Raw genomic sequence first — 19,129 nt, 5'->3', positions numbered from 1 at the left:
GTTTGGCCCTCATAATTGTTTCATAAAGCAGGGGTTTTCAAACTTTTTGTGTGTGTAGACCACTATTTGTAATCAAGAATTTTCGCGGACCACCTCATAATACTCATAATAAAATATGTCTACACAAAGTCCTGAATTTATCTGCACCTCTAAGGCTTACTAGCACTAAAACTATAACTGGTCATCACGTCAGTACTACAGATTCTTAAAACATATTCTTAAAAAAATATATATTTTTATAAATATATATTATATAAATATATTTTTCTCAAAATTTTTTATTTTGCCTTTACATAGACCACCTGTAGTACCCTCATGGACCACTAGTGGTCCGCGTACCACAGTTTGGCAATGGCCGCCATAGAGCATAGTACATATCGTGTTCCAAATAAATAATTTACAGTACATTATGTAAAATGTATGCATTTGCAGAAAACTTTATCCAAAGTGACTTATAGTACCTTACAAAGTTATACATTTTATCAATATGTGTTTTCCCTGGGATCAAATCGCAATCTTTTGTGCTGCTAACGCAATGCTTTACCATTTTTCCACAGTACTGTAACTACATGCACATTCATACACATACCCAATATAAATAATTCTGTTACGGACATGGTCACGACCCTGTATGCAAACACATACGTATGCACTTGAAAGCTCACGGAGTGCAAAGGCTTTAAAAACCAAGATAGTGCTGTTGAGAGCTGCGGGATACGAACGGAGAGCTGCAGCGAGTGCCGTACGTTTTCTTTATAAGCTTCTTTCCCTGAGGCAGGCAGATCCGTCGGAGATGGGCACAGCAAGGTTTAGAAGGTAAATCCCCTTTCCATCAGAACTGGCAGATCAATAGCAGCTTTGGGGTGGAGAAGGACAGAGCGGAGACAGCAGGCAGTAACACTAAATTAAAGCTGCTTGACACTACATTACAGCTTCAGCCCCCGGCCCATGGCACCGTTGGCCTTGGCCTTGAGTGGACGGCGAGGTTCACAAATGGGCTGTGACTCATTCTCCTTCTTGATGAAAATTGCTATATTGTGACCTTCATTCTCTGAACGTTGGGACGCTGTGACACAATTACAAGGTCATGCATTTGACTACAACTGTATGTTTGTTATTGGCACACCAATTGTTTCGTGTATTGTTTCGGTTTGTCGAAGCTGTTCAAAAGCTAATAAGAGAACGTAAATGAATGTTTACAATATTTACAGGCCTTTTGTTGCATTTCATAAGTTTCTGAGAAGAGGGTGTTTTCGTGCACTGGAACAGATGGTAAAGGACTAGCTCATGAATATTAAATTGGAGCAAAACACTTAATAAAGTGCTATTTTGATATGTATTGTGATGTGTTGAATTGTGTTGGTCATTGAATAAATGCACAAATCACCATTTGCATACCAGATGTGTCTTGCTTAGAGTTGGGTATCATTTGAATGTAATTTAAGGTCCCGTTCTTCCAGTGTTTTTCAAGCTTTGATTGTGTTTACAGTGCGCAATATAACGTGTTCATTACGTCAATATACTGCTGTTTTTACCGTCTTAAAAACGGGCTGATGTCTTCCTTGTTCCTTCAGAAATATGTATTAAGTTCTGATTGTGTAGTTTGTTTAGTGTGTTCCACAGTAGCTTAACTTAGCAGAGCCATTTGAGCCAAAGCTAGCGACTGACGTATTACTGTGGGCGGAGTTTAGTCAAAAACTGTTTTATTGACGTCATTAAAGCAGGAAGTAGAGGGCTGTAGCCCAAACCGGCCGTAGGCTATGAAAGGCGAATTCTGTTAAAGAAAATATATTGCCTGGCAGTGAACTTTGAGCTTTATCATTTTGCAGGTATTATTTATGCTCTAACAGTAACATTACACATTAACTAGGTTTTTAAGGAAGAACGTGACTTTTTAAAATTGCGAATCTAATTGCGATTCTGTCTATCGATTCCAAATTTCTTTCTTTCTTCTGCAATTCCCAGGTTGGATTTTAATGTTTAGAAGTCAATATTTAGATGCAAAACCAAATGGTCATTTGGTCTACTTATTAATGAAGTTTATTTAACTAAGTTCGGGAGGAGCATGGTCATGTGATCCAACCAATCAGTGCAAAGAGGTGCCTATAAATGGCAGTCCCTCACCTCTGTCCCGTGACAGATTTTTTGCAGCATCCCTCCTCCACCCCATCACCTCACTCTCATCTAGATTTATCACAGTTAAAGAGGGGGGAGTACTCTGGGTTCGGGCTAAAAATTCAGAGCTCTGAGCCCTCTCCTCGGACAGCACGCCAAATATGCTTTATCTCATTCCCTATCGATTACATGTTAATGCGAACTCGTGAACTATCTGTTAAAAAAAGTATAAAAAAAATATATTCATGAGCAGTGGTTTTACACACTAGATTGTTGGGTTATTTTACCACCATGTTGGATCAAAATGGGATAAAACTCAAAAAATTATTTGACAAAAATTTAGCAAACCCATTGGGTCAAAAAAAGAATAATCCATAAAAATAAAATATCCTCTACTAACAAATATGCAACAATATAGGTCAAAACAACCTTACCTTACGTAACAGTATGGAAATTGATTACTTAAAGGAATAGTCTATCCTTTTTTCATATTAAACTATGTTATTACCTTAACTAAGAAGAGTTGATACATACCTCTATCATCTTAGTGCATGCACGTAAGCGCTGTGGCGCGCTGTGACACTTCGATAGCATTTAGCTTAGCCCCATTCATTCAATGGTACCAAACAGAGATAAAGTTAGAAGTGACCAAACACATCAACGTTTTTCCTATTTAAGACGAGTAGTTATACGCGCAAGTATGGTGGCACGAAATAAAACGTCGACTCGCCTGAAAAATCCGCTCCCCTTCTCCCTCTCATAATGGGAGAGGGAGAGTGTTACTGCGCCGAGTCGAAGAACTCCCAAAAGTGCTGTTCCGCCATACAATATAGTTCCTCTTTTAAATCCGCTTAGAAAAGCGCTGCATTTTATTTTGTGCCACCATACTTGCTCGTATAACTACTTGTCTTAAATGGGAAAACGTTGATGTGTTTGGTCACTTCTAACTTTATCTCTGTTTGGTACCATTGAATGAATGGGGCTAAGCTAAATGCTATCAAAAAAGTCACCGCGCACCACAGCGCTTACGTGCACGCACACAGATGATAGAGGTATGTATCAACTCTTCTTAGTTAAGGTAATAACATAGTTTAATATGGAAAAAGGATAGTCTATTCCTTTAATTTTTTTTGTTGAGTTTTTTACTCTAAAAATGGCTGGGTTATTTTTAAAGTCAACTTATAATTTTTACAGTGTAGGTTCAATTACAACCCAACCGGTTGGGTTCTTCCATGTATGACATTATTTATCACAGAACGTGATTTATTCAACATCAGTTTAAAAACACAAACCATTCAGAAATATCCAGTATTAAATGATATACAAGCACATCTTTCAAAGTTTGGCGCATGTGCATTATATATATAACCATTATAATAAAAGCAAAATGAAGGTGTCCAACGTTATGTACTAATATTCCATTTAATTACATTACAACAACCACACACTGAAACATAAACCTAAACCATAGCTTGCACAAGAGAAATAACTCTACTCTCATGTTTTCCAGAGAAAACTCGAGCACGTAATAAAACCTACACAGCAATATGAAGCGTCACTTGTTTAATAAGTCCTGAAGACACTTCATCATGTGAGCACTGTTCCTGTTAGCTCCGGCAAATGCACGAGGCATCCTGCCAGCCGTGGCTCTCTTGGTCTCTTTATTAGTTTTCCGTTTTCTTTTTTGAGAATCTTGGCAAAAATGTGGCCATAAAGTGAATACAGCATGCCATAAATTATTATTAAACAGGGGGCCTTTACTCTCCATGGCATTTTTGAGCAGTTCTGAGAAATAAGGCTTATTTGTCACAACCCAAACAAGATAAGCCGCACGTTGAAAGTGACAGCTTCAAATTTTTCATCCGAGAGAAAATTTTGTTGGGGGATGGCGATAATGTGAGAAACAGCTGATGTGAGCAAAAGCTGTGGTTGTGTCTCAATTAGCTTTCCAGATTCGGTAGCAAGTATGCTGCTCAGCATAGACGTCATTTACAGTGGGCATGTAAGCCCACACATTCACCATGACCAGTTTTATAGAATAGCAAGCAGGCATATTGTATATAATATAGAGGGAACCTTTCTAGTTATTGTGCAGAGGTCTTGTACATTGAGAGGGCATCTAATGCAGATTAGAACCTGAGACTCAAATACAGAAAATTGTGCCACTGTACCAGCAAGATTGGGGTTGGAAATTGAAAACCGATTTCAATTTTACAAACGGATCCCTAAGGTGAGAATCTATCAAATCTATAAAATTAATCAATGCCTGCACGCACATTTTAAGACTGGCTGGTTAGAGCTGACCTGCGACAGATACTCATAAATCTTTGTATCCACATGCTGTAAATGGTTTATTTAATGTAGCCTGAATCAAGTGAATGTGCCTTTGTGTGACCTTTGCATTTATTGGCTGGTATCTCATTCGGATAAAATGGTTCAAATTAATATTAACCATTGCTTTTTCTACAGTAAGCACAGCTTAGCTCCTGAATGATATTTGTATTAAAACCACAGGGATCACAAATTTACAGTTGTCTTCGTATTGTAAACATAGTTGAACCATGATATTTGTAATAAAACTATGGTAATTTAAATGGTTTACCTATTATTTTCTTGCGTTCTAAAAATTCCTGGGTTATTTTTAAGCCACACTGTAAAAGTGAAAGTTGGATAAACTTTAAAAATTTCCTTTTTTTTTCTACTTAAAATTTCACTTTAGTTTTACTTTAGGTGAAAAATTTAAGGGTACAAAAATTGTCAAAAATGATCCGTAGCTGTCATCGGGGCGGAACACTCTAAAAGAAAATGCTGGGCTATTTTCCATCCCGCGTTGGGTCAAAAAGGGTCAAGCCCAGGTATTGGGTTAAATTAATCCTAAAAAATTTTTATATTTGGCCCAACAATGGGTTAAAACAACCCAGCATTTTGGGTTGAAACAACCCAGCATATGTTAAACTAAATTTTGACCCAACGCTGGGTTTGAAATAAAACAGCATTTTTTTTAAGTGATAGCTAGGGATAATTTTTGACCATTTATTATGTAGATAATATTTTTAAAGGCTGCATTAATACCAGGCAAAAACAAAACTACTGAAAATTTGCCAATGTATTTGCAATATGATGTGACCCCAGTGGGACAAAGCCCAGATGTCATTTATGTCTAGCAGAGCATCTGTGTTGACATGGCAAAGCCCTGCTGGTTTGATGGTAAATCTAAAGTTCAAGTAAAGGTTGCAGGGACTGTTGTGACATTAGTGAAATGTCACAGATTGTTCTCAGTGTGATCAACGTCTCAGCGTGGTAAATCATCATTTAATTATACTCATATCAGAGACAACACTCGCAGGCCTTCAACATCATTGCTCATTACATCCAATTGCTGACAGCCATGTTCAATTTAACATGGTTATTTCAAGGTTATTTTTGGTCCATAATGCATTGCTTTGTGTATTAGAGAGCGGCTGTGGATGTGTTGTTTTGTGTGTTTTAGTATAGTTTGTATTGTGTATCAGCAGCAGAACTGACAGATTCTACGACCTTGAGCCTGGTTGAGAGTTCTACTGAAAACTATCTTTTGACATATCAGCCTTGTTTCAAAACTATAAACTGACAGATGCATAATATTTCAGCAGCATGCCTAAACCACCGTGCCATGGCCTTTTATGTTTTCATCCTAAAATATTGTTTTTGACAAAGTCCGCCTAGTAGTGTTTGGTTTTACAAGTTCTTTGTGTATGCAAACCATTACAAGAATCTTAAAATCCACTTTTTTAAAAATATGCTCATTTTCCAGCTCCCCTAGAGTTAAACATTTGATTTTTACCTGTTTTGGAATCCATTCAGCTGATCTCCGGGTCTGGTGGTACCACTTTTAGCATAGCTAACCATAATCCATTGAATCTGATTAGACCATTAGCATCGCGCAAAAAAATAACCAAAGAGTTTCAATATTTTTCTTATTTAAAAGTTGACTCTTCTGTAGTTACATTGTGTACTAAGACAGACAGAGAATTGAAAGTTGCGATCTTCTAGGCAGATATAGCTAGGAACTATACTTTAATTCTGGCGTAATAATCAAGGACTTTGCTGCTGTAACATGGCTGCAGCAGGCGTAGTGATATTACGCACTGCCCGAAAATAGTCCCCTTGGTTACTTTCAACTTTTAACTTTCCGTCAGTTTTAGTACACGATGTAACTACAGAAGAGTCAAGTTTTAAATAGGAAAAATAACGAAACTCTTTGGTTATTTTTTTGCGCAATGCTAATGGCCTAATCAGATTCAATGGATTATGCTAAAAGTGGTAGCGCCAGACCCGGAGATCAGCTGAATGGATTCCAAAATGGTAAAATCAAATGTTTAACTCTAGGGGAGCTGGAAAATTAGCATATATTTTTAAAAAGTAGAGTGTCCCTTTAAAAGTGTCTTATATATTATGCCGTGTGCACACCGCCAGCAACCTTTTCACTACAGCTTTGTCCCAATTCCATGTCTGTATCCTTCGAATGTCGCATTGAATGTTTGAGGCTCAATGAAAGAAGAATTAAGTTTAAAGCAGCCTTTGAATTGGGACCCCCTTACTTTACTTTTTCAGTCACACTGCTGCCATGCAATCGGTCTTGGAATGCAACCTTCGAAGGTCCCAGCCTTTGAATTGGGTCACAGCTTGTGTGTCGCCAGTCTCTTTCAGTGAGGTCGTTGTGTTTCTAATTCTGGATGTCTTCGTAACAATCATAATTAAATTAGTAAACGTCCTCTCTGCATGACGAAAGACAGATGCTGCTTCACCCTCATTGGTAGTCGCTCCCGAAAGTAGTTTGTCATTTGCATAAATTTGAACTGTTCTCAAGAATAGGCTTGTTTGCTTGTTTGTGATGCGGCTCGCCTCGCCTGAAATTTAGACGAGAGCAGACGGCTCCAGTGAGGGGAGGAGTGAAAAACAGTTTTAAAGTCGGACACCTCACCAATCTCACAGTCCTCTGCAGAGGCAGAGGATGCGTTCACATATTTTATTGCTGATGAAATGGGTGCAACTGAAATGCCAATAAAAGCATTTACATGAAGATGTTTATCAAACGAAGGTGAACTGTTCATTACTGGAAAAGGCTACTTAGTAAATGTAATAAGTCATTTCAATAAATCTAAGTGTAGTGGTAATACAAATTCTTTTCTGTTGTGTGAAATATAACCAGCTCACAGTACAAATTATTCAGCACCAGTACAAAAGTTTAACTCATTTACTCCTAAAACGCCTAAAACCTATGTTATTCTAGGATAAATACCCTTATCTCCTGAGGGTTTTCAGAAAAAATACTAGAATTGTCAATGTCTACAAAAAACATAGTACCTAAGCCTCTGTTACACTTTAGAAACATGAAATAAAAGTAACCAGCGGTAGATGTAATGTTTCTTCATGCAGCATCAGGTGCCAAATGGGTTAAAGGAATTCAATTAAAAATACTGTGGGGAAAATAAGTGTTTGACACATCAGCATTTTTATCAGTAAGGTGATTTCTAAGTGGGCAATTGACACAAAATTTCCACCAGATGTAGCCATCAAGCCAAATATTAAATTCATACAAAGAAATCAGAACATTTAAGTGTACAAGTTGAGTCATAATAAATAAAGTGAAATGACACAGCCCCATCAGTCTTTTCAGACTGCAGAATTCGACGGGCCCACCTTGCCATCGCAACAGTTTTTTGGCACATTTCAGCGTGACATCAGAGCAAGTCAAACATAACTCTGACACTTTTCTAACCTGAATACATCTTGCGGCGATCACCAGTGATCGTTTCTGCCTAGAATTTGCTCATCTCAAACAACCCCTTTTTTCATTAGTTGGACATGCCCACTGTCGTCAGCGATCACTGCTATTCGTGTTGTCAGAATTCAGCCAAGCTTCCATTGAAATGAACGAGATTACGTACGGTAATCACTGCCAGTGTGCACGCAGCATTAGTCAGTTTCAGTTCTGTCACTGTCAAACTCTGTTACCAAGGTAGAGTAAAATATTATATTGTTATGGCTGGTAACATCATGTGATCCGTGACGATAAGGACCAAATTATGAAAACTTTTAAAAATATAACCATTTGAAAGAAGTAGTAAAAAAAATATATTTGGACACCAAATGACTGCAATTACTTTTGAATGATTGTTTTCTTGACATGTACTTACCACTGCAAAAAATTGTTCTGTCACAAACTAAATGTCATCGCTCTCAAAAGGAAATATTTGTGAGCTCCACAGATGTGAAGGAATGGTCTGACATGCTGAGTTTTTGTTTTTCTCTGTCTTTGTTGCAGGATTGAGCGATATAGTGTTTGTCATCCAGAGCCAGAAGAACTCTTACCATGTCCAGCAGGCTGAAAACCTCAGGACAGACCTGTTCCTGCAGACACAAGCTCTTCAAGAGGTATTTAGCACTGTTTATTTATCTTCTCCATATTTTCACTATCATGTTTTATGGCTTTTTGTGCTCATGGCTGGCATGGTTTCACATTAGGTTAAAATTAACACCGGAGAGAGAAATGATTTTCACAGCTATGCTCCAATTTTGTATTTGGCTGACTGGACAATTATAGGCATCCGTTATAAACATGTTGCCAAGCCAGATGTGAGCTATCGAGGAGCTAGGACACTTAGTAATATACAAAGTATGCATTTTTTTAACGCATGGTAAGATTTTGTAATAGTTGGCCTTTTTTACGTGATTTAATGGTTTATTTAAATTATATTGATGGCCAATTTTAGTGTCATGGATGTGACATTTGTGAAATATAAAATCTCAGAGAATGCATTTATTACTGAGATACTAAACCATCAGAAAATATCCGTCTCTAGACATTTATTTATTTATTTATTTTAGATTAGGGAAATAGACATGTTATGTAAGTGACAGAATTTTTTTAGAGACGACATACTTCCGTAGGATTTCTGTGAATAAAAATGCCCAAACCAGAAGCAGTAATACTGTATATATGTAACAAATGAAGGAGCTATTGCTCTTCAAAGAAGTGATTATATTTAAACTTTCTGCCCATTATGAGGAATATGGACTGATGGATATGACCATTTTAAAATCACCATTTACCTAACTAGAAAATATTTTTTTAATATCAATATTTTTATGCAGTCATGCAATTACCCAAACAGGTTCAGCTTTCATTGATCATAAACATTTCTCACTGTGCATATTTATAGCACTTCTTATCAGGAGTGGATCATAGTGACATTTCCAATAGGTGAAGTGGTGAAATTGACATTTCAGATGTTAAAAGCTTTATCACACTGAGAGAAAGTGACAGGTTGAGTCGTCTCGCCCTCCATAGTGTCCCAGAATTCTTTCAAAATGAAAATATAATGTGGTCTCTTTCTTTCACCCCCAACAACCTCATCCAATCCTTTAACGCTTCTGTAGACAAACTCTTTCTGACTGCTTGTTCTTTAAACCTGAAGTGCCGAACCGCAGTAACCCGTGTGCTCGGCACCAGTTCACTGAGCCGTCACCCTCCGATCCAATCAAAACCAGATTAAGAATCCTCTTTTATCCTCCACCATATCAGATCTGCTTCCTTTCATTTTCAGTCTCCTCGTTCTCCCCCAGTATGCTGACATTTTTCAAAGGATGTACCCATGGATGTTCTTCACTTTCCTCATAAATTATTACTGAGTTATGGTGCTGTACACAAGCCGTTTTGATTTACTTCTATGATTCCCGTCATATTTTCTCTCCTTTATATGAGTTGTTTGGCTCAAACTAATTTAAAACTCGCCCATTTGTTTCTGTTGATGCAGGAATGTCCCCTTAAAGTCTGTTATCACATGAAACTTGAATAAGTGCATTCAAAAAGTCATATCATGTGGAGTTTTAAAATCAGTACCTCTCAAAAATCATATCCAAGTCATGATTCTTGCAGAAAACATGTCAGATATGATCTGTTTTGAATCCCAAGGTCTATGCAGGTCTCATATTTTAGCATCAGGGAATATTTTAAGCAGTCAGGGAGAGGTTTTTTCTACAGGGGAAGATGCAAAACAGTGATGCAAGATGTAATCAAACTCCACAACTTTGAAGATAAAAAAAAATGCTTTAGATATTTTAAAGAAAAATCTTTCTAAATAAGAAGGCATTGCAGATGAATATGATTGCAAAAATTGTCATGCATTTATTAAATTATACAGTACACACATAGAGAGTTGGTTTGATATTGAATAAACAGCCACATCGTTCCTCACAATAACACATTGACAATGCCCCTCTTTGACTTAATGCTTATTTATGCCTTGCCACAAGATGTCAGCACTGATCTGAGAAATGAGTCAATCACCCATACAAGTCCCCATACATCCCAGTCTCCACAGAGCACTTTGTATCTTTTTAGTTGGAGCTTTCAGGTGTAATATTTATATGTTACAGAGATCCTCATATATAACAAATCTAAATGGGTATACCCGTCAGTTGCACCCTTTCTCTGTCTGCCCCTAAATAGTATTTGTCTACATTAGTCTTCAGATTAATGATTTGTTTCTTATGTGACCATATAGTGCTGTAGACTATGCTCACTGACATTCACATGCTAGTGTGCAGCCTGCAGTGACTGTTTTTCTATAGGCTGTGGGATGTTTGGTCCACCACTGGGGGGATGAAGGAGCAAAACAGTAGGAGTGCACAGCATCAAATCCAATAACCTAAAGACCAACAGAGTCTATAGACAAACTCACTGAGCTATTCATCCATCAACTGTAAAGCCCCGGGAGGGCAAAGAGGTCTATTAACTCAGTATGGCAGTAACCGGTGCTTTATGTGTGAACTAGACCATATCCTTCTGTTGAACAGGAAGTTCATGTCCTGAAGATTTGTATCCTGGTTACAGGCTTGGATGGGAGCACTGTGTTGTTGATATTCCTTATCTTCATCATCTTCAAAATTTCTCTTTTTTTGGAAACAATGAAGACACACTTGAATCTAGGTAAAGTGTATATTAAGGAAGCATTGAATGATACGCTAATTTAGTTTAAACTGCTTTAAAACCAGAATATTTATAAAAATATGAGGTCTTAAAAAACGTCACAAATTATAATTTTTAATTTGCATTGAATAATAAGTAATATTAGTGAAGATTGTAATAAACTAGAATTACCTTAAATTCTGCTATTTTAAATGTCTGAAATAAGATGAATTCTTAAAGCAACCCTATAAATAAATGTAAGCTTGACATACAGTATACAGGGTTCCCACAGGTCCAAGTTTGTGAATCTGGGGCAAAAAATTCAAGGCCCTGGGAAGTTTTTGAAAATATACATACATAGATACAGGTCATTGAAAGTGCTTGAATCTATTTTATGCAAGAAGTTTTTTGAAAAAAAAAACCCATATTATTCCCTGTGTAGTGTAGGATAATATCATAAAAATTCTAGACTTTTTAAGCACACGTGCTAAACTGTTTGCTTTAAATGTTTATATCTTCTTTATGCGAATGTTGATTTATACCAAAATGCTTTTTTGCATAGTTGTGTTTGACACATGAAAACATCTCGGGTTACGTATGTGACTGTTGTTCCCTGAGAAGGGAACCAGACGCTGCGTCTCCTTTGCCATACTTTCTGCGTCCCTGTAACGCCGTCTTTGGCAATATTTCAGATAGCGATATACTTCCTGGCTCCCGCATTACCCTGTCTTTGTAGTTAAGCCTCACCATTGGTTGAATTGGATATACACATTCAGACGCATTTTTCCCCTGGAGGCGTCCCCAAAGTGTCACCACAGTGACGCAGCACGAGTTCCCTCAAAAGGGAACTGTAACAATGTATCTTAAAAGGTAACACAATGTAACCTTGCTCTCACTTGAAATGTGTCCCCACATTTAATCCTTGAATTTAAGGGTATTGGACCTGGAAAGTCCTAGAAAGGTCCTTCAATTTGAAGTTAAAGGACAAGTTCAGTATTTTACACTTAAAGCCCTGTTTTCAGAGTGTTTATGATGAAATAGAACGCCGGTTTTGACTGAAATTTCGACATATGCGGCTGGCCCAAGAATTTTCGGGTGTTTCTTGTATCACCTCCCACCTCTATAATGGCTATATAGGTGCACTGGAACAATCCTTCCTAAAATGCATTAAACTTTTGTTTACAAAGACGTGAAACTCACCGAGTGGTCTGGGGATTTCACTAATATGCTCACACAAAAATCGCTGCTAAAGATGCTTTCCAACAGGTTTTATCGTAGTTTTTAGTCAACTCCATTGACTTGTATTAGATGTGCTGTGAGGTACTGTATTACTCCGCCACCGGGAACTTTGTTTGTATTCTTGCTATTGGCAAAGGTGGAATATCGCCACCAACTGGCCTGGAGTGTCTATTATTCAAGCTCTCAGCGGAAGAATGTACGGGTGTGAGGCGTTTGGAAAAATAGGTCCACAAGTTAACAACGAATGCTAAAACAGCTGTTGGAAAGCATCTTTTGCAGCGATTTTTGTGTGAGCATATCAGTGAACACCCCTGACCACTCGGTGAGTTTCACGTCTTTGTAAACGAAAGTTTAATGCATTTTAGGAAGGATTGTTCCTGTGCACCTATAAAGCCATTATAGAGGTGGGAGGTGATACAAGAAACACCCGAAAATTCTCGGGCCAGCCGCATGTCGAAATTTCTGTAAAAAACGTTCTATTTCATCATAAACAATCTGAAAACAGGGCTTTAAGTGTAAAATACTGAACTTGTCCTATAACTAATGTGTGGGAACCCTGCATATACATATATTTTTTGATTAAAGAAGAAAAACAACATAAACATTGCATGATTCTGATCAAACTTTTTTTTTAGATTGGGTTAAAAGTCAATATAGTGTTTTTGTGGAAAGCTACATCATGCGTCAGTTACTGCATGGATTGAGCTGAATTTTTACATGTTGACTATTTCGTATGAATTCAAACGAAGTGTACCGTACAAAAATGTATAATTATTAGAAAGATTAAAATGAAACCCCCCACTTTTGCACTTAAATAAGTTTAATCAAATTTAAATTACAATAAATTTTTAACTTTCTTGTTTTAGTGAGGAGTTGCTATGAATAAAAAATTAGGGCTGGGCATAGATTAATCTAGATTAATCTTATACAAATTAAAAGTAATTATATTATTTAATATTTTTTGCATAAATATGAGTTTGTGCTGTGTGTAAATATTATGTATATTTAAACACATATACATATATACTGTATATATATTTAAGAAATGTTTTATTTATATATCGTTTTTTATGTATATATACTGTAATCTAGAATATATATAGAATGATGTTTTTATGTCTGTTGACCATGAGAAAAACTTTAATGCGCATAATCTCCTAATTAAATTGAGACTTAGCCTGGATAACACTGTCAGGGTCACATATTTATACTACAAAGGGAGCCTATGTCTTATTATTTAATGTTTCCTGCACACAGTCGACAAGAGTTTTGTTTAGTAGTTTGGTTTGCGTAAGCAAATATTATGCCTTTAACAAGCCATTATGTATTCTCAAGATATAACAATTAAATTATGCCTTCTAATTTATATCTAAAGTATTGGAGAGAGTTTTGTAATTGCAAATGACAGCTGGATAATTCATTGTAGACAGTAAAGAAGCTTTGAGCTGTGTTTTCCATCAGCTCAAATTTTCTCTAATTAATTACAGCGATTCACAGTCATGGTTACACTGCGCTACCCTTAGCAGGGCACTGATGTATTACATTTGTCCAATCTCTATTGTAATTAGGCTGAATAGACAGAGAGAACATTAGCTAAGTCAACCTGACCTCACAACTGAAATGCATCCAAATAATGATTTGTATTAGTTTGACCTGACACGCAGCTTTTAAAAAAACACAGTTTAGATGCAGACTGCTGACTAGGAAATTCTGTTCATTATGCAAACTTAAAACACTAGTTTAATGGGGATGTTGTCCCATCTCTCCTGTAAGTGATTTGCTGCCGGTGAAAACATGCAACAGATGTACTTCTTCGGTTCATTTATCACCCATGTTGTCTCAGGGTGATATTCTACCCAAGGCCTGACATTTAAGCACGCTTGTATCCCTTTTAGATTAAACAGCAGATGCACAAGAAAATGTCATTTTGTTAAAAATGGCAAAGGGTAATTGCTGAACGCGTAATCGGAAAGATTCACTTTCCCACAGGTTCAGTTCAGTTCATTTCACTGTTTACACTGTTGCAAATCAGCTTTACAGAAGACACACAATAGAATATACATAAAGTCAACATACATTAAAGGCGGGGTGCATGATCTCTGAAAGCCAATTTTGATATTTGAAATCACCCAAACAAACACGCCCTACCCCAACAGAATCCGGACCTTCTTTTGATAGATCCGCCCCACACATACACAACCCAGAGATGCTGGTTTGCAGCTTTGTAATGTGATGGAAACCTCAGCTTGTTTACCAGTTTAGTAACATTAGGCGTGATCCAAATGGACACTTTGTTGAAACTGGGGTCATGGAAAGTGCTTTACCAAACTTTAGCTATGCGTCCACCTTGCGATTAGCTCAGTGGCTAATTTCTTACATGTCTAGTCTCTGATGGTCACACGATTAAGTCTGAGCGATCTTCTGTTTTTGAAATACGCATCGTAACAGGGTCTCGCTGACCCCAATCTTCACAATCTTCAGATTGAGTCACGCTATAATCAAAGTCCCTTTCATGCTTTTACACGTCTTTATGAGCAGCGGGAAGACACCGTGAGTGTCACAAAGTCCTCACTTCTTGGCTATTTTTAGTTGTCATCACTGAAGATGGGATCAACTTTCTTGGAAACCATGTTTAATGTACATTGGTACTGAATGTGTGTCAAGAAAGATCATTTAAAGACTTGTGTGTGCTTTTTTTAACCCCCAAATTGAAAGATTTGGTGATTTAGGGTGAATTGGAGGTTGAGGTTTCTTTTTATAATTTTTGGTACAAGTTTGAGTCATACAATGGTGATGTAACAAAAATGTTGTAGGTAAATTTAAAGTCTTCAGTATCAAGTAAATCTCAGCTGAAGATGAAAATTATCGCTTAAGGAAGTACGGTATTTTGCCAGAACCAAATCATTTGTAAAAACTGTTTAAAAATGGAATGGCACCCTTTCAAAAAGTACACTGTTAGCACCTAAAGAGGTCATATTATACATCAAAGGCATAAGTACCAAAGAATGCATATAAATAACTCAATGGTACATGTTAGTATGGAATGTATACTTATCTGTATCCAAATGGTACATATTAGGACTTTTTTTAAAGGGTAGGGGTGCGCGGGGCAAAAACGAACGCAAGGACTGTTTACATTGTTAGACAAGGCTGGGCGTTTTGGTTTTCCGTAATTTTTTCGCGATGCCAAAAGACGATCTCCCGCAAATTATTGGAAATGTATAATGTTTTTCAAGAGAGTTATTGATGAACGAGTGTTTTGGTGGCATGCAAGTCATTTTTTCTTCCTTTTTTTGGTTTCTAAGTTGGGTGTGTAAGAAACCAAATCCAATGCTATGTCATATTTAATCAGTTTCTTGTTGACTAAAACATAGCATCATTTTGAAATATGTCTGCAGGTCTTAGTAACTTTTTTGGTAGGCTTGAAAATATTTTGACCCTGTAACGCTGTGTTACAACTAATCCCTCAGCACTTATGATATGAAAACCTCTAACATTAACATAATTCTTACTGTTGTTTTCAATAGGCTACAAACGAATGGGCTGCCAACAACATAAATATGCATGTGTCAGATATATTTTTGTTCATATCTTTAATATTGATTGAATAAGTTCACATCAAAGATTGAAATCATAATGAAATGAATGGCTAAAATCAGACTTTGATCCTCATTATCTCAGAATGGTTATCATAATTGTGCTGCTTTTTCTCACATATTAAGACATTTGTATCCATTTATAATTGAACTATTGTTAGAAAATGGCTGGATGTATGAATACAGTGTGGATACTTGCTATTATAGACAGATATATAAACAATATCCACTTCAAGTATATAGACAAAATAGTATTGAAATATTTGCCTGCAAACTTAATTTTTTAACAAGTGTTACAACTAACCCCCTGCCTGTTACAACCAATGGGGTAAGTTGTAACGTTTGCACTTCTGTCACGTTTGGTGTATTTGTTCAAAAATGGTAAGTACTAGAAACAAACTTCAAATGTTCATTCGTAGCAGAGATGTGTGTGTTGCTTGTGTAAAAATATAATGAATCAAACTCAAATATTTTTTTGAATCATTGAGCCAAAACCAAAAAGTGTTAGGTTGCGCCCTGCGGTCCCCTACTGCCCCCGTGACAGCTGGGACCATTTGTTTACCTTTTATACTGACAGTGTACAGTAGAAATTCACATTTACAGGAGTATCAAATACAGTATACACAATCTACTGTGCCCTATCTTAGCAGAAAAAAAACTCTTTGTCTTAGATGACACATTTTCCAGTCTATCTTAGAAGTTCATGCATTGTGCAGACTGTTGCCCTGAAAGTAAACTACTGTACTGATTTGGCAAACCTTCATACAGTAGCTGTGAAATTTCACACAGTATCTTCCAGTTACTGACAGTAACAGAGTGTTTGTGTGTTTCAGAAAGCCCCTGTTATCCTGCTCTTACACACACTGTCAGACACAGAGGGAAACTGGAGTATTCTTCCAATGATGCCTTAGTAAGTGATGGAGCAACTTCTCATACATTGCAAAGTGAAGAATTCATGGTTGTATTTGTATGTTATATTGTTTTTACTCATAATAACCTACACTGAAACCCTGAATATTTGTACATTTAAAAATGTCATACCATATTAATTGTACCTTAAATTTTAATCTTGGTTTTATGAAAAAGTCAATAGGCCTATTATGCAGCAACTACCGTGATGTTTGTATTAACTGGTTTAAGGTTATTACTGGTTTATGTTGTCCAGTTTTGATGATACAGACTGTTCTTTTCTTCAGCTTTTCGTCTCATTTTGGGAAGAACTCTTCATGGATCGTGTTTCTAGAAGAGGACACCAGGGTGACACTTGCAAAACTTTTTCGAGTCCTCAAGAAATTTGACCGCAGGAAAGTAAGAACTTTTCGTAATGTGCAGTGACCCTGTGCAATCTAACCAGATTTTTTTAGGTTGTCTTTTTGCCAAAGAAAAGTACAAGTGTCTGTAACTTGTTGCTTTGTCCATGTCAAATTAAACATGTGCTAGTGCTGATTTCATGGTAGTTCAGTGCTGTCTTCACTTCAGTCCTAGCCGCTGGTGTAGTGGGCAGTGATCCGACATGTAGCGTAGACGTGCTTATGGCGATCCTTTGCCGGGTCCTGTTCGCCTCTTTTCACCCTGTACATTTCTGTCCTCTCCTTACTGTTTGTCAATTGAGGGCAAAAAAAGAATAAGAAAAAAACTAAGAATAAGAAACGTATTTTTTCTTTCAAAATATGTTAAAGCAACACTAAAGACTTATTGCTCTTTGCTCCCCCTACAGGTTAGAAGCCTAATTGTTCATTACCACTGTCGTAAATACTGCAGCATAGCTGGCTCTGATTGGATTGTAGGTTTTTGTAGTTTTCACTCGAACTACAGGACCACTACCCCGACGGTTGGAAACTTCTTTAGTGCGGTTTTGGCCGATAGAGGGCTGCAAAGCGAATGTGAAAGTGCCATTCACCCTGTTTTGAGTGGATGAACCACTGAAACTTTTTTGGAAACGTTATAAGGTAAAAAAAACTCTTTGGTGTTGCTTTAAAGCAACACTATGTAGTTTCCATGTAAAAATGTCTTACAGCTCCCCCATGTGGCTGAAAAGCGCAACAGTGGCTGGTATCAGACACTCTTCTGCAGGCAGGGGGAGGGGCGGGGCTGTGTTTCCTACCCTCCACCGCCACTTTTAGAGTGTGCTTGTAGCAGCTAGGAGGCTGCTCAGGTTGCGGCAACAGTACAATTTGTCTAGTTAAAAGTTGTTCTATCACTGAAATAATTTTAGAGACATTATTTAAAGGTAAAAAAAAACTACATAGTGTTGCTTTAATGATAAGCAAAAGGTACAAACCCAAAAGTAAACGATGACACGAGTTATCGTCTCCAACGTAAATCTTTTTTCTTGGACTACAACAAACACACGGATTGTAGGCAACAGTTTATTTCCTGGGATTGGTGATGTAGACAAGACCGACATTATCATAATTCCTCCCGCTTTGGACTAAGTCTGTAAGTTAACTCCTGTTAGCTTTGCATTGTGCGCGAATCTTTTAAACATGGTAAGGAGCGTCACATTTCCGGTTGACGTCAGATGTATTCAGGTCAAACACAACATACAGATTAGCTGGCCAATCAAGAACACAGTTTTGTACAAAATCAAAGCGGTTGAAGAAGGCAGGATATCTGGAGCTACAAAAATGTATGGTTTGTGGAAAATAATGTGTTTTTTTAACCATAAACCACCCAGACACATTTTATTATACACAAAATGTTGTTTTTTAAGCAATGAAATAGGTGCCCTTTATTAATGTTATTAAACATAACTGTTTTGTTTACAGGCTATTATTATTAGTTCTATTGTTAATACTGTACAATCACATGCATTTAATGTCATATGCACAAAGTGTGGGCCCAGACAGTAGTTTAGACAACTTTTCTAAATGTATATAATGACATATGCACTTATATATTTAGAAGGAAATATAAAGCTGTCCTGACGGCATCACTGTTGCACTACAAACCCCAGGGTGTCAGCACTTTATGGGAGAAAGTTTTTATGAGTAACTGCTTTGCAGAAGTGATTGAAGAGCGAAATTATTCATCCAGATCGATAAATCTTTTCAGCTTGCAGCCTGCAGAAGGCCCACTTGAATCAATGATAAACAAACCTTATAGAAAGAAAATCACATTACTAATACAGCCAGTCTAGCAGGGATTTTTGATGGATTTAAAGTTGCTGTTATAAGGATAGACATACTTATACCTACAAGAGTATGTACAGCCTAAAGCATTACAG

The 19,129-nt window shown here is 37.0% G+C and overlaps 1 protein-coding gene across 1 annotated transcript in view; it reads left to right on the top strand.

The window, feature by feature from the left end:
* The window catches only part of b3glcta (beta 3-glucosyltransferase a), a 79,290-nt gene that overhangs the window by 40,739 nt on the left and 19,422 nt on the right, over nt 1-19,129 (top strand). Inside the window, exons 4-6 of the mRNA XM_065280857.2 lie at nt 8,423-8,532; nt 16,737-16,813; nt 17,100-17,211. Coding sequence (XP_065136929.1) covers nt 8,423-8,532; nt 16,737-16,813; nt 17,100-17,211 — 299 coding nt within the window. The remainder of the gene's footprint in view (nt 1-8,422; nt 8,533-16,736; nt 16,814-17,099; nt 17,212-19,129) is intronic.

This window comes from Paramisgurnus dabryanus, chromosome 8 (assembly GCF_030506205.2).
Source record: "Paramisgurnus dabryanus chromosome 8, PD_genome_1.1, whole genome shotgun sequence".
NCBI classification, from domain to species: Eukaryota; Metazoa; Chordata; class Actinopteri; order Cypriniformes; family Cobitidae; genus Paramisgurnus; species Paramisgurnus dabryanus.
This window is presented reverse-complemented; position numbering and strand designations above follow the sequence as displayed.